General features: G+C 44.0%; 1 protein-coding gene across 1 annotated transcript in view; it reads left to right on the top strand.

Annotated features, from left to right (window-relative positions):
• Positions 1 to 7,214: 7,214 nt before the first annotated feature.
• The window catches only part of PTPN1 (protein tyrosine phosphatase non-receptor type 1), a 50,280-nt gene continuing 41,739 nt past the window's right edge, over positions 7,215 to 15,755 (top strand). Inside the window, exon 1 of the mRNA XM_077253230.1 lies at positions 7,215 to 7,489. Within this exon, the coding sequence (XP_077109345.1) occupies positions 7,427 to 7,489 (63 nt within the window). The 5' untranslated portion in view covers positions 7,215 to 7,426. The remainder of the gene's footprint in view (positions 7,490 to 15,755) is intronic.

Genomic DNA, 15,755 nt, shown 5'->3' with positions numbered 1-15,755 from the left:
TACCGTTTCTGCAGAGCTACCATTCTCTGAAGCTTGGATCTCTGTGGAGATATGTTTTCCTAACATACAATGCAACACCTCCTCCCCTCTTGTTAATCTTGTTTCTATTAAATAAGTTGTAGCCTTCAAGGTTTGTATTCCAATCATGTGTATCATACCACCAAGTTTCAGTGATGCCTGTGTCATCATATCTCTCTTCCTGTGTTAGCAGCTCCAATTCCCCTTGTTTGTTTCCCATGCTCTTGTATTTTTATTCAGAATTTGATGTTTTTGTTAATTTCCACTTCTAATAGCAGGGTTCTCAAACGAATTAGCTGCGTATTTCTACCTGGCCGTATATTTCCCATCCCATATTGCTCTAGCTTAAAGCTCTCCTGATGAGTGTAGCAAGGCGTCTACCAAATATGCGTTTTCTTGTTTTCATAAGATGCAATCCATCTCTAGCAAGGAGTCCATCATACAGGTAATTCACTCCATGGTCAAGAAACCCAAAACATTGCTCGCGGCACCATCGAGGTAGCCAGTTGTTCACCTGTAGAATCCTGTTCAGTCTCCTTGGTCCATGTCCATCCACTGGGAGGATAGATGAGCCGATGACCTTCACTCACTTTTTGGTCTAGGTCTTCAAAGTCTCTGCGTACAATCTCCAGGTCCTTTTTTGCTTGGTCATTTGTTCCTATAGCACTTGAAGAGTCTTGAAACCCTATCAGACACATCTTTGATTTGGGCACCTAGAAGGCAACATACTTCTAATGAGGCAATATTTAATCAGCAGATAGCAGCTTCTGTTCCTCGCATCAAAAGAAGGGGGAGAAGAAGCTATATGCCATAAAAGTCAGAAGTTTATTAGTATATATTAAAATAATAGTGTGGTGAAATGTAAAATCAATAGGGGCAACAAATGCAAAAAGAAAATCCACAAAAAAGGAAACAGTGCCGGTATTATGTGCTAGCTGCACAATAAGTCACAATTCCGTAATATTGCCCCAAGCCCAAAAAGCATATGCAGTATAAAAGCAAGCAGATACATGTATTATCAGAAGTGTGGAGAAAGCTTCCAAATAAGGATAAATACCTACTTGCCTGTGGTCAAGCAATGCAAATGCAGTTTGCACTAAAATTTAGCAACATCCAAATGAGTGCTGTTAGCTGCAAGCTATGTTTTAAGACCAAGGGGAAGGGACAGGTGTAAAATATATGTAAGGCACTTTACCTTTGAGTGGCAATGGCACTCCGACGCGTGTTTCGCATGTAGCTTTGTCCAGGGGAAGGGAGGATGGTAATGTCATGATGGGGGCAGGCTTTTTCAGCATTGATAATCTCTCCCCCCATGTGCTCACCTCTTCAAGAGACTCATTTGCCCGTTGTCTTCGACGTTGTGCCTTTGCTGCTTTCCTTTCATTGTCATTGGCGTACTTTTTAGGAGGAGCCATGTTGGCGTTGATATTTGCTTTTTAAAGGGGTTTTCCCACGAATGAAAATTCATTTAAAAAATTGTCTGTGTCTGACCATGTACTGAACATACCACAGCTAGTGATGAGCGAATATACTCGTTACTCGAGATTTCTCTAGCACGCTCGGGGGTCCTCCGAGTATTTTTTAGTACTCGGAGATTTAGTTTTTCTTGCCGCAGCTGAATGATTTACATCTGTTAGCCAGCATAAGTACATGTGGGGATTCCCTAGCAACCAGACAACCCCCACATGTACTTATGCTGGCTAACAGATGTAAATCATTCATCTGCGACAAGAAAAACTAAATCTCCGAGTACTAAAAAATACTCGGATGACCCCTGAGCATGCTCGAGAAATCTCGAGCAACGAGTATATTCGCTCATCACTAACCACAGTTCCTGGGCAGGGGAGGAAGCAATATACTAACATTACAGCAGGAGATCACAGAGGATACAGTTTGTGAGGTAAAATATTGTTTAAAAACAGTCAGTGAAATATTTTACCTCACAAAATGAATCCTCTGTGATCCCCTGCTGTAATGTCAGTATTGTCTTTTGCTTCCTCCCCTGCCCAAGAGATGTGGTATGTTCTGTACACGGTCAGACTCAGAAAATTTTTAAAATGAACTTTCGTTTGAGGGAAAACCCCTTTAATGTGACCAGCTTCCTCTGCCTGTAGACACGTCACGCATCTGCCGCCGCGATCAGCCAAACAATTCAATGCGCCTGCGCGCGTGTTCGCGACGGTGTTCCGCTGGTGGTACCGCGCAAGAGGCTGCATACAGCGTATACAGTGTGTGTGTGTGTTTATGTGTGGTGCATACGGCATATAGAGTGTGTGTGGTGCGTACGGCATATACAGTGTGTGTGTTCGTGTGTGTACGGCGTATATAGTGTGTGTACGGCATATACAGTGTGTGTTTGGGTGTGTCGTGCGTACGGCGTATACAGTGTGTGTGGTGCGACGGTGTTCCGCTGGTGGTACCTCGCAAGAGGCTGGTATGACCAGCAGTTTCTATATTGATACACCCATCACTTCGGTGTCCCAATATGGCCGTCGGTGAACTTCCGCCGCTTGGAATTCTGGGATCCGGACACATCTGGATCGAACAGGATTTGAAGACATTATAAGGTAAGTATATATTAGATACAAGGTGGGCCATTTATACGGATACACCTGGTGGGCCATTTATAAAGTTGGATCCAAAATGGCAGACTACAAAATGGCCGCCATGGTCACTACCCATCTTGAAAACTTTTCCCCTCCCATATACTAATGTGCCACAAACAGGAAGTAGATATCACCAACCATTCCCATTATTTTTAGGTGTATCCATATACAGTACATGGCCCACCCTGTATTGTGATGAAGTTGTGTAATTTATTAAAATTTTCATACGAGAAAAGTTGTTGATGGTAAAAGCAGAAACACTGATGAAAATCGGATCAGAAACTCTAATTACACTCAGATCCTTTTTTTGCATGCCAGAAAAATCACTCACATCTGAATGAGGCTTTAGTACAGCTGAGGTAGTGTGTTAGCCATAATATATAAATACAGTACAGACCAAAAGTTTGGACACACCTTCTCATTTAAAGATTTTTCTGTATTTTCAGGACTATGAAAATTGTACATTCACACCAAAGACATCAAAACTATGAATTAACATAAGTGGAATTATATACTTAACAAAAAAGTGTGAAATGACTGAAAATATGTCTTATATTCTAGGTTCTTCAAAGTAGCCACCGTTTGCTTTGATGACTGCTTTACACACTCTTGGCATTCTCTTGATGAGTTTCAAGAAGTAGTCACCGGGAATGGTTTTCACTTCACAGGTGTGCCCTGTCAGGTTTAATAAGTGGGATTTCTTACCTTATAAATGGGGTTGGGACCATCAGTTGTGTTGTGCAGAAGTCTGGTGGATACACAGCTGATAGTCCTACTGAATAGACTGTTAGAATTTGTATTATTGCAAGAAAAAGCAGCTAAGTAAAGAAAAACGAGTGGCCATCATTACTTTAAGAAATGACGGTCAGTCAGTCCGAAAAATTGGGAAAACTTTGAAAGTGTCCCCAAGTGCAGTGGCAAAAACCATCAAGCAGTACAAAGAAACTGGCTCACATGAGGACCGTCCCAGGAAAGGAAGACCAAGAGTCACCTCTGCTTCTGAGGATAAGTTTATCCGAGTCACCAGCCTCAGAAATCGCAGGTTAACAGCAGCTCATATTAGAGACCAGGTCAATGCCAGAGTTCTAGCAGCAGACACATCTCTACAACAACTGTTAAGAGGAGACTTTGTGCAGCAGGCCTTCATGGTAAAATAGCTGCTAGGAAACCACTGCTAATGACAGGCAACAAGCAGAAGAGACTTGTTTGGACTAAAGAACACAAGGAATGGACATTAGACCAGTGGACATCTGTACTTTGGTCTGATGAGTCCAAATTTGAGATCTTTGTTTCCAACCACCGTGTCTTTGTGCGATGCAGAAAAGGTGAAGGGATGGACTCTACATGCCTGGTTCCCACTGTGAAGCATGGAGGAGGCGGTGTGATGGTGTGGGGGTGCTTTGCTGGTGACACTGTTGGGGATTTGTTCAAAAGTGAAGGCATACTGAACCAGCATGGCTACCACAGCATCTTGCAGCGGCATGCTATTCCATCCGGTTTGCATTTAGCTGGACCATCATTTATTTTTCAACAGGACAGTGACCCCAAACACACCTCCAGGCTGTGTAAGGGCTATTTGACCAAGAAGGAGAGTGATGGGATGCTACGCCAGATGACCTGGCCTCCACAGTCACCAGACCTGAATCCAATCGAGATGGTTTGGGGTGAGCTGGACCGCAGAGCGAAGGCAAAAGGGCCAAGAAGTGCTAAGCATCTCTGGGAACTCCTTCAAGATTGTTGGAAGACCATTCCCGGTGACTACCTCTTGAAACTCATCAAGAGAATGCCAAGAGTGTGCAAAGCAGTCATCAAAGCAAAAGGTGGCTACTTTGAAGAACCTAGACTATAAGACATATTTTCAGTTGCTTCACACTTTTTTGTTAAGTATTTAATTCCACATGTGTTAGTTCATAGTTTTGATGCCTTCAGTGTGAATGTACAATTTTCATAGTCATGAAAATACAGAAAAATCTTTAAATGAGAAGGTGTCCAAACTTTTGATCTGTAGTGTAGGTCCTGGGAAAGATCGACTCAGCATACATCCAGCCTACATTCCTGGGAGAGGTCCACTCAGCTTACATCCAGCCTACATTTTGGGGAGATCCACTCAGCTCATCCTTCCTACATTCTTTGGAGGGATCCACTCACCTGACATCCAGCCTACATTCCTGGTAGAGATCTACTCAACTGACATCCAGCCTACATTCCTGGGAGGGATTCACTCAGCTAACATCCAGCCTACATTCCTGGGAGAAATCCACTCAGCTAACATCCAGCCTACATTCCTGGGAGAAATCCACTCATCTGACATCCAGCCTACATTCCTGGGAGACATCCACTCAGCTTACATCCAGCCTACATTCCTCGGATAAATCCACTCATCTGTCATGTGTAAATGGGTTAGTAACTGGCTTAGTGATTGAAAGCAGAGGGTGGTTATAAATGGTATAGTCTCTAACTGGGTCGCTGTGACCAGTGGGGTACCGCAGGGGTCGGTATTGGGACCTGTTCTCTTCAACATATTCATTAATGATCTGGTAGAAGGTTTACACAGTAAAATATTGATATTTGCAGATGATACAAAACTATGTAAAGCAGTTAATACAAGAGAAGATAGTATTCTGCTACAGATGGATCTGGATAAGTTGGAAACTTTGCTGAAAGGTGGCAGATGCGGTTTAACAATGATAACTGTAAGGTTATACACATGGGAAGAAGGAAACAATATCACCATTACACACTGAACGGGAAACCACTGGGTAAATCTGACAGGGAGAAGGACTTGGGGATCCTAGTTAATGATATACTTACCTGGAGCAGTCAGTGCCAGGCAGCAGCTGCCAAGGCAAACAGGATCATGGGGTGCATTAAAAGAGGTCTGGATACACATGATGAGAGCATTATACTGCCTCTGTACAAATCCCTAGTTAGAAAGCACATGGAGTACTGTGTCCAGTTTTGGGCACCGGTGCTCAGGAAGGATATAATGGAACTAGAGAGAGTACAAAGGAGGGCAACAAAATTAATAAAGGGGATGGGAGAACTATAATACCCAGATAGATTAGCGAAATTAGGATTATTTAGTCTAGAAAAAAGACGACTGAGGGGCTATCTAATAACCATGTATATAAGGGGACAATACAAATATCTCGCTGAGGATCTGTTTATACCAAGGAAGGTGACGGGCACATGGGGGCATTCTCTGCGTCTGGAGGAGAGAAGGTTTTTCCACCAACATAGAAGAGGATTCTTTACTGTTAGGGCAGTGAGAATCTGGAATTCCTTGCCTGAGGAGGTGGTGATGGCGAACTCAGTCGAGGGGTTCAAGAGAGGCCTGGATGTCTTCCTGGAGCGTTAACAGTATTGTATCATACAATTATTAGGTTCTGTAGAAGGACGTAGATCTGGGATTTATTATGATGGAATATGGGTTGAACTGGATGGACAAATGTCTTTTTTCGGCCTTACTATGTTACTATGTATCCAGCCTACATTCCTGGGAGACATCCACTCAGCTTACATCCAGCCTACATTCCTGGGAGAAATCTAAGCAGCTCACATCCAGCCTACATTCCTGGGAGAAATCCAAGCAGCTTACATCCAGCCTACATTCCTGGGAGAAATCCAAGCAGCTCACATCCAGCCTACATTCCTGGGAGAAATCCAAGCAGCTCACATCCAGCCTACATTCCTGGGAGAAATCCACTCATCTGACATCCAGCCTACATTCCTGAGAGGGATCCACTCAGCTTACATCCAGCCTACATTCCTGGGAGAAATCCACGCAGCTCACATCCAGCCTACATTCCTGGCAGTGATATTCCAACAAGAGGAAAATCTGAAACTTAGATCAAGCTGCAAACTGCATATCAGGGGATCTGAAAATGAAGGGATGAAGACTGCTGGCCTAAGGATGGCCACTAGCACAGGTACAAATCATGTCTCCATGTACAAGGTGTCCGTAGCCATTGGATAACTGCCGCCCGTGCACTCCTGTTATTTTCAAACCTCACAGGACAAATGTCGGGGGAGAGTTGGGAGACCCCATACACATTACATGCTTCAGCTGACCTGGAGCTAATAGTTCTGAGGGCCCTCGGTGTCCCTTTAACTATCCATCTGCGCACATTTAAAGGGAACTTGTCACGATTTAGATCCTTTGCTATAAACATATTTTATACAGAAACCTTGAGGCGCCTCAGAAAAAAACATTGAAAATGGAGGCAGGGATAAAGCACTTGGTTCCGGTGGTTTGCTCTTCAGGGAGGGAGTCAATATTAAAGGGCTTTTTCAGGGGCTGGACTACCGAGGCCTGTGATTGGCTGCAGTGGTCAGGTGACTTGACCAGACAATCATTAGCAAAGAATCCTGCTCAGGTCACTCCCGGTTGCTGCAGCCAATCACAGCCGTCAGCAGTCCTGCTGCTGGTAGAACAGAGACGTCTCCTCTTCCTGTGTCAGCGCAGACCACAGAGCCAGTGTCTGTCACTGAGGGTCTTCATTTACACTCTCTGCCAGGGCAGACCCTTTCAGTCTGTGGCCGTAGAATGGGAGGCGACAAACGCCCCTGTAGGGCACTGTGTCACATTGCTCGTGCTCCCCAGTCCCCAGCACACACGGAACGTTGCCGAGCAGCCATCACGGCTCTCTCACATCCGGGTACGTAGCGCCCCCCGCGGTGCGCTCTGATTGGCCTTCCCGGAGCGGAAGTGACGTAGTCGGACTGGGGAGGTGGGAGTGCACGCTTCCGGCTGCGTGCAGTGGTGTCAGGCGGCGGCCGGAGCGGACACACAGCGGCCAGACATGGACATAGAGCGGGAGTTCCGGGAGGCGGACAGGAACAACAGCTGGAGCTCCATCTACCAGGTGAGGAGGCGGCCGTGACGTCACACATTCCAACGCTGACGGGAAAGGGTTAATGACTGACAGCTGTCAATCACCCTGCTTCTGCTGGATCTGCACGTCCCGTCCCCCGTGTAGCCTCCTGGGGCCCCCGGTACATGTGTATCTGCCCAGTATGGTCACACTCCGGCGCCGCTACATACGAGGCCATCTTATTCATATCACACACTGTACCATAGTAATATCACACACTGTGCCATAGTAATATCCCACACTGTGCCATAGTGCTGTAATATCACACACTGTACCATAGTAATATCACACACTGTGCCATAGTAATATCACACTGTACCATAGTAATATCACACACTGTGCCATAGTAATATCACACACTGTGCCATAGTAATATCCCACACTGTGCCAGAGTAATATCACACACTGTACCATAGTAATATCCCACACTGTGCCATAGTAATATCACACACTGTACCATAGTAATATCACACACTGTGCCATAGTAATATCACACACTGTGCCATAGTAATATCCCACACTGTACCAGAGTAATATCACACACTGTACCATAGTAATATCCCACACTGTACCATAGTAATATCACACACTGTACCATAGTAATATCACACACTGTACCATAGTGCTGTAATATCACACACTGTACCATAGTAATATCACACACTGTGCCATAGTAATATCACACACTGTACCATAGTAATATCACACACTGTGCCATAGTAATATCACACACTGTACCATAGTAATATCACACACTGTACCATAGTAATATCACACACTGTACCATAGTAATATCACACACTGTACCATAGTAATATCACACACTGTACCATAGTAATATCACACACTGTACCATAGTAATATCACACACTGTGCCATAGTAATATCACACACTGTGCCATAGTAATATCCCACACTGTACCAGAGTAATATCACACACTGTACCATAGTAATATCCCACACTGTACCATAGTAATATCACACACTGTACCATAGTAATATCCCACACTGTACCATAGTAATATCACACACTGTGCCATAGTAATATCCCACACTGTGCCAGAGTAATATCACACACTGTACCATAGTAATATCCCACACTGTGCCATAGTAATATCACACACTGTACCATAGTAATATCACACACTGTGCCATAGTAATATCACACACTGTGCCATAGTAATATCACACACTGTACCATAGTAATATCACACACTGTACCATAGTGCTGTAACATCACACACTGTGCCATAGTGCTGTAACATCACACACTGTACCATAGTGCTGTAATATCACACTGTACCATAGTAATATCACACACTGTACCATAGTAATATCACACACTGTACCATAGTAATATCACACACTGTACCATAGTGCTGTAATATCACACACTGTACCATAGTAATATCACACACTGTGCCATAGTAATATCACACACTGTACCATAGTGCTGTAATATCACACACTGTACCATAGTAATATCACACACTGTACCATAGTAATATCACACACTGTACCATAGTGCTGTAATATCACACACTGTACCATAGTAATATCACACACTGTGCCATAGTAATATCACACACTGTACCATAGTGCTGTAATATCACACACTGTACCATAGTAATATCACACACTGTACCATAGTAATATCACACACTGTACCATAGTGCTGTAATATCACACACTGTACCATAGTAATATCACACACTGTACCATAGTAATATCACACACTGTACCATAGTAATATCACACACTGTACCATAGTAATATCACACACTGTACCATAGTAATATCACACACTGTACCATAGTAATATCACACACTGTACCATAGTGCTGTAATATCACACACTGTGCCATAGTGCTGTAATATCACACTGTACCATAGTAATATCACACACTGTACCATAGTAATATCACACACTGTACCATAGTAATATCACACACTGTACCATAGTGCTGTAACATCACACACTGTGCCATAGTGCTGTAACATCACACACTGTACCATAGTGCTGTAATATCACACTGTACCATAGTAATATCACACACTGTACCATAGTAATATCACACACTGTACCATAGTAATATCACACACTGTACCATAGTGCTGTAATATCACACACTGTACCATAGTAATATCACACACTGTGCCATAGTAATATCACACACTGTACCATAGTGCTGTAATATCACACACTGTACCATAGTAATATCACACACTGTACCATAGTAATATCACACACTGTACCATAGTGCTGTAATATCACACACTGTACCATAGTAATATCACACACTGTACCATAGTAATATCACACACTGTACCATAGTAATATCACACACTGTACCATAGTAATATCACACACTGTACCATAGTAATATCACACACTGTACCATAGTAATATCACACACTGTACCATAGTAATATCACACACTGTACCATAGTGCTGTAATATCACACACTGTACCATAGTAATATCACACACTGTGCCATAGTAATATCACACACTGTGCCATAGTAATATCACACACTGTACCATAGTAATATCACACACTGTACCATAGTGCTGTAATATCACACACTGTACCATAGTAATATCACACACTGTACCATAGTAATATCACACACTGTACCATAGTGCTGTAATATCACACACTGTACCATAGTAATATCACACACTGTACCATAGTAATATCACACACTGTACCATAGTAATATCACACACTGTACCATAGTAATATCACACACTGTACCATAGTAATATCACACACTGTACCATAGTAATATCACACACTGTACCATAGTGCTGTAATATCACACACTGTGCCATAGTGCTGTAATATCACACACTGTGCCATAGTGCTGTAATATCACACACTGTGCCATAGTGCTGTAATATCACACACTGTGCCATAGTGCTGTAATATCACACACTGTACCATAGTAATATCACACACTGTGCCATAGTGCTGTAATATCACACTGTACCATAGTGCTGTAATATCACACACTGTGCCATAGTGCTGTAATATCACACTGTACCATAGTGCTGTAATATCACACACTGTGCCATAGTGCTGTAATATCACACACTGTACCATAGTGCCGTAATATCACACACTGTGCCATAGTGCTGTAACATCACACACTGTGCCATAGTGCTGTAACATCACACACTGTGCCATAGTGCTGTAACATCCCACACTGTGCCATAGTGCTGTAACATCACACACTGTACCATAGTGCTGTAATATCACACTGTACCATAGTGCTGTAATATCACACACTGTGCCATAGTGCTGTAATATCACACACTGTACCATAGTGCCGTAATATCACACACTGTGCCATAGTGCTGTAACATCACACACTGTGCCATAGTGCTGTAACATCACACACTGTGCCATAGTGCTGTAACATCACACACTGTGCCATAGTGCTGTAACATCACACACTGTGCCATAGTGCTGTAACATCACACACTGTGCCATAGTGCTGTAACATCACACACTGTGCCATAGTGCTGTAACATCACACACTGTGCCATAGTGCTGTAACATCACACACTGTGCCATAGTGCTGTAACATCACACACTGTGCCATAGTGCTGTAACATCACACACTGTGCCATAGTGCTGTAACATCACACACTGTGCCATAGTGCTGTAACATCACACACTGTGCCATAGTGCTGTAACATCACACACTGTGCCATAGTGCTGTAACATCACACACTGTGCCATAGTGCTGTAACATCACACACTGTGCCATAGTGCTGTAACATCACACACTGTGCCATAGTGCTGTAACATCACACACTGTGCCATAGTGCTGTAACATCACACACTGTGCCATAGTGCTGTAACATCACACTGTGCCATAGTGCTGTAACATCACACACTGTGCCATAGTGCTGTAACATCACACTGTACCATAGTGCTGTAATATCACACTGTACCATAGTGCTGTAATATCACACTGTACCATAGTGCTGTAATATCACACTGTACCATAGTGCTGTAATATCACACACTGTGCCATAGTGCTGTAATATCACACACTGTGCCATAGTAATATCACACACTGTGCCATAGTGCCGTAACATCACACACTGTACCATAGTGCCGTAACATCACACACTGTGCCATAGTGCCGTAACATCACACACTGTGCCATAGTGCCGTAACATCACACACTGTGCCATAGTGCCGTAACATCACACACTGTGCCATAGTGCCGTAACATCACACACTGTGCCATAGTGCTGTAACATCACACACTGTGCCATAGTGCCGTAACATCACACACTGTGCCATAGTGCTGTAACATCACACACTGTGCCATAGTGCTGTAACATCACACACTGTGCCATAGTGCTGTAACATCACACACTGTGCCATAGTGCTGTAATATCACACACTGTACCATAGTGCTGTAATATCACACACTGTGCCATAGTGCTGTAATATCACACACTGTGCCATAGTGCTGTAATATCACACACTGTGCCATAGTGCTGTAATATCACACACTGTGCCATAGTGCTGTAATATCACACACTGTGCCATAGTGCTGTAATATCACACACTGTGCCATAGTGCTGTAATATCACACACTGTGCCATAGTGCTGTAACATCACACACTGTGCCATAGTGCTGTAACATCACACACTGTGCCATAGTGCCGTAACATCACACACTGTGCCATAGTGCCGTAACATCACACACTGTGCCATAGTGCCGTAACATCACACACTGTGCCATAGTGCCGTAACATCACACACTGTGCCATAGTGCCGTAACATCACACACTGTGCCATAGTGCCGTAACATCACACACTGTGCCATAGTGCCGTAACATCACACACTGTGCCATAGTGCCGTAACATCACACACTGTGCCATAGTGCCGTAACATCACACACTGTGCCATAGTGCTGTAACATCACACACTGTGCCATAGTGCTGTAACATCACACACTGTGCCATAGTGCTGTAATATCACACACTGTGCCATAGTGCTGTAATATCACACACTGTGCCATAGTGCTGTAATATCACACACTGTGCCATAGTGCTGTAATATCACACACTGTGCCATAGTGCTGTAATATCACACACTGTGCCATAGTGCTGTAATATCACACACTGTGCCATAGTGCTGTAACATCACACACTGTGCCATAGTGCTGTAACATCACACACTGTGCCATAGTGCTGTAACATCACACACTGTGCCATAGTGCTGTAACATCACACACTGTGCCATAGTGCTGTAACATCACACACTGTGCCATAGTGCTGTAACATCACACACTGTGCCATAGTGCTGTAACATCACACACTGTGCCATAGTGCTGTAACATCACACACTGTGCCATAGTGCTGTAACATCACACACTGTGCCATAGTGCTGTAACATCACACACTGTGCCATAGTGCTGTAACATACACACTGTGCCATAGTGCTGTAACATGATGTTACAGCACTATGGCACAGTGTGTGATGTTACAGCACTATGGCACAGTGTGTGATGTTACTAACATCACACACTGTGCCATAGTGCTGTAACATCACACACTGTGCCATAGTGCCGTAACATCACACACTGTGCCATAGTGCCGTAACATCACACACTGTGCCATAGTGCCGTAACATCACACACTGTGCCATAGTGCCGTAACATCACACACTGTGCCATAGTGCCGTAACATCACACACTGTGCCATAGTGCCGTAACATCACACACTGTGCCATAGTGCCGTAACATCACACACTGTGCCATAGTGCCGTAACATCACACACTGTGCCATAGTGCCGTAACATCACACACTGTGCCATAGTGCCGTAACATCACACACTGTGCCATAGTGCCGTAACATCACACACTGTGCCATAGTGCCGTAACATCACACACTGTGCCATAGTGCCGTAACATCACACACTGTGCCATAGTGCCGTAACATCACACACTGTGCCATAGTGCCGTAACATCACACACTGTGCCATAGTGCCGTAACATCACACACTGTGCCATAGTGCCGTAACATCACACACTGTGCCATAGTGCCGTAACATCACACACTGTGCCATAGTGCCGTAACATCACACACTGTGCCATAGTGCCGTAACATCACACACTGTGCCATAGTGCCGTAACATCACACACTGTGCCATAGTGCCGTAACATCACACACTGTGCCATAGTGCCGTAACATCACACACTGTGCCATAGTGCCGTAACATCACACACTGTGCCATAGTGCCGTAACATCACACACTGTGCCATAGTGCCGTAACATCACACACTGTGCCATAGTGCCGTAACATCACACACTGTGCCATAGTGCCGTAACATCACACACTGTGCCATAGTGCCGTAACATCACACACTGTGCCATAGTGCCGTAACATCACACACTGTGCCATAGTGCCGTAACATCACACACTGTGCCATAGTGCCGTAACATCACACACTGTGCCATAGTGCCGTAACATCACACACTGTGCCATAGTGCCGTAACATCACACACTGTGCCATAGTGCCGTAACATCACACACTGTGCCATAGTGCCGTAACATCACACACTGTGCCATAGTGCCGTAACATCACACACTGTGCCATAGTGCCGTAACATCACACACTGTGCCATAGTGCCGTAACATCACACACTGTGCCATAGTGCCGTAACATCACACACTGTGCCATAGTGCCGTAACATCACACACTGTGCCATAGTGCCGTAACATCACACACTGTGCCATAGTGCCGTAACATCACACACTGTGCCATAGTGCCGTAACATCACACACTGTGCCATAGTGCCGTAACATCACACACTGTGCCATAGTGCCGTAACATCACACACTGTGCCATAGTGCCGTAACATCACACACTGTGCCATAGTGCCGTAACATCACACACTGTGCCATAGTGCCGTAACATCACACACTGTGCCATAGTGCCGTAACATCACACACTGTGCCATAGTGCCGTAACATCACACACTGTGCCATAGTGCCGTAACATCACACACTGTGCCATAGTGCCGTAACATCACACACTGTGCCATAGTGCCGTAACATCACACACTGTGCCATAGTGCCGTAACATCACACACTGTGCCATAGTGCCGTAACATCACACACTGTGCCGTAACATCACACACTGTGCCGTAACATCACACACTGTGCCGTAACATCACACACTGTGCCGTAGTATCACACACTGTGCCAGAGTGCCGTGATATCACACACTGTGCCAGAGTAACATCACACACTACCATAGATCTGTAATATCCCACACTGTACCAGAGTACCGTATTATCACCTACACTGTACCATAGTAATATCACACACTGTACCAGAGTAACAATATCACACCCTATACCATAACATCACACATTGTACCATAAAAATTTCACACACTGTACTGTAATATCGCACCCTGTACCATAACGACAGTATCACACCCTGTACCGTAATGTCACATACTGTATTGTAGCAATATCACACCCTATACTGTAATATCACACACTATTCTATAGTAACAATATCGCACTCTATACAGTAGTGTCACACACTGTACCGTGCTAATAATATTGAACCCTGTACCGTAATATCACACTGTAAGATCCCACTGTACCACATTAACAATAGCACACCCTGTACCGTAATATTTTATTTATTTTACCCTCTAATATAGCGCCATTAATTCCACAGCGCTTTACACACATTATCATCGCTGTCCCCATTGGGGCTCATTATCTAAATTCCCTATCAGTATGTCTTTGGTGTGTGAGAGGAAACACGCAGAGGCAACATAAAACTCCTTGCAGATGTTGTCCTTGGTGGGATTTCAACCCAGGACCCCAGCACTGCAAAGCAACAGTGCTAACCACTGAGCCACTGTGTCGTAATAATAATGTCACACTGTACTGTACCGAAATATCACGATACTGTCCTGTAATTATCACATTATCACACTGTACTGTAATATCAATATCTCACCCTGTATGGTAATATTACACTCGACCATAACAATTACACACTGTACCGTAATAACAATATCACACACTACGGTAATAATTTTCACACACTTTGTGTCGTAGTATTATCACATGCTGTGCTGTAAAAAAAAAAAAATCACACTGTACTGTAATGAGTCACACCCTGTACCATATCACACTGTACCATAATAAGAATATTACACTGTACTGTAATACAGCACACTGCTGTAATGACAATATCA

The sequence above is a fragment of the Ranitomeya variabilis genome, chromosome 4, assembly GCF_051348905.1.
Source record: "Ranitomeya variabilis isolate aRanVar5 chromosome 4, aRanVar5.hap1, whole genome shotgun sequence".
Lineage (NCBI taxonomy): Eukaryota > Metazoa > Chordata > Amphibia > Anura > Dendrobatidae > Ranitomeya > Ranitomeya variabilis.
This window is presented reverse-complemented; position numbering and strand designations above follow the sequence as displayed.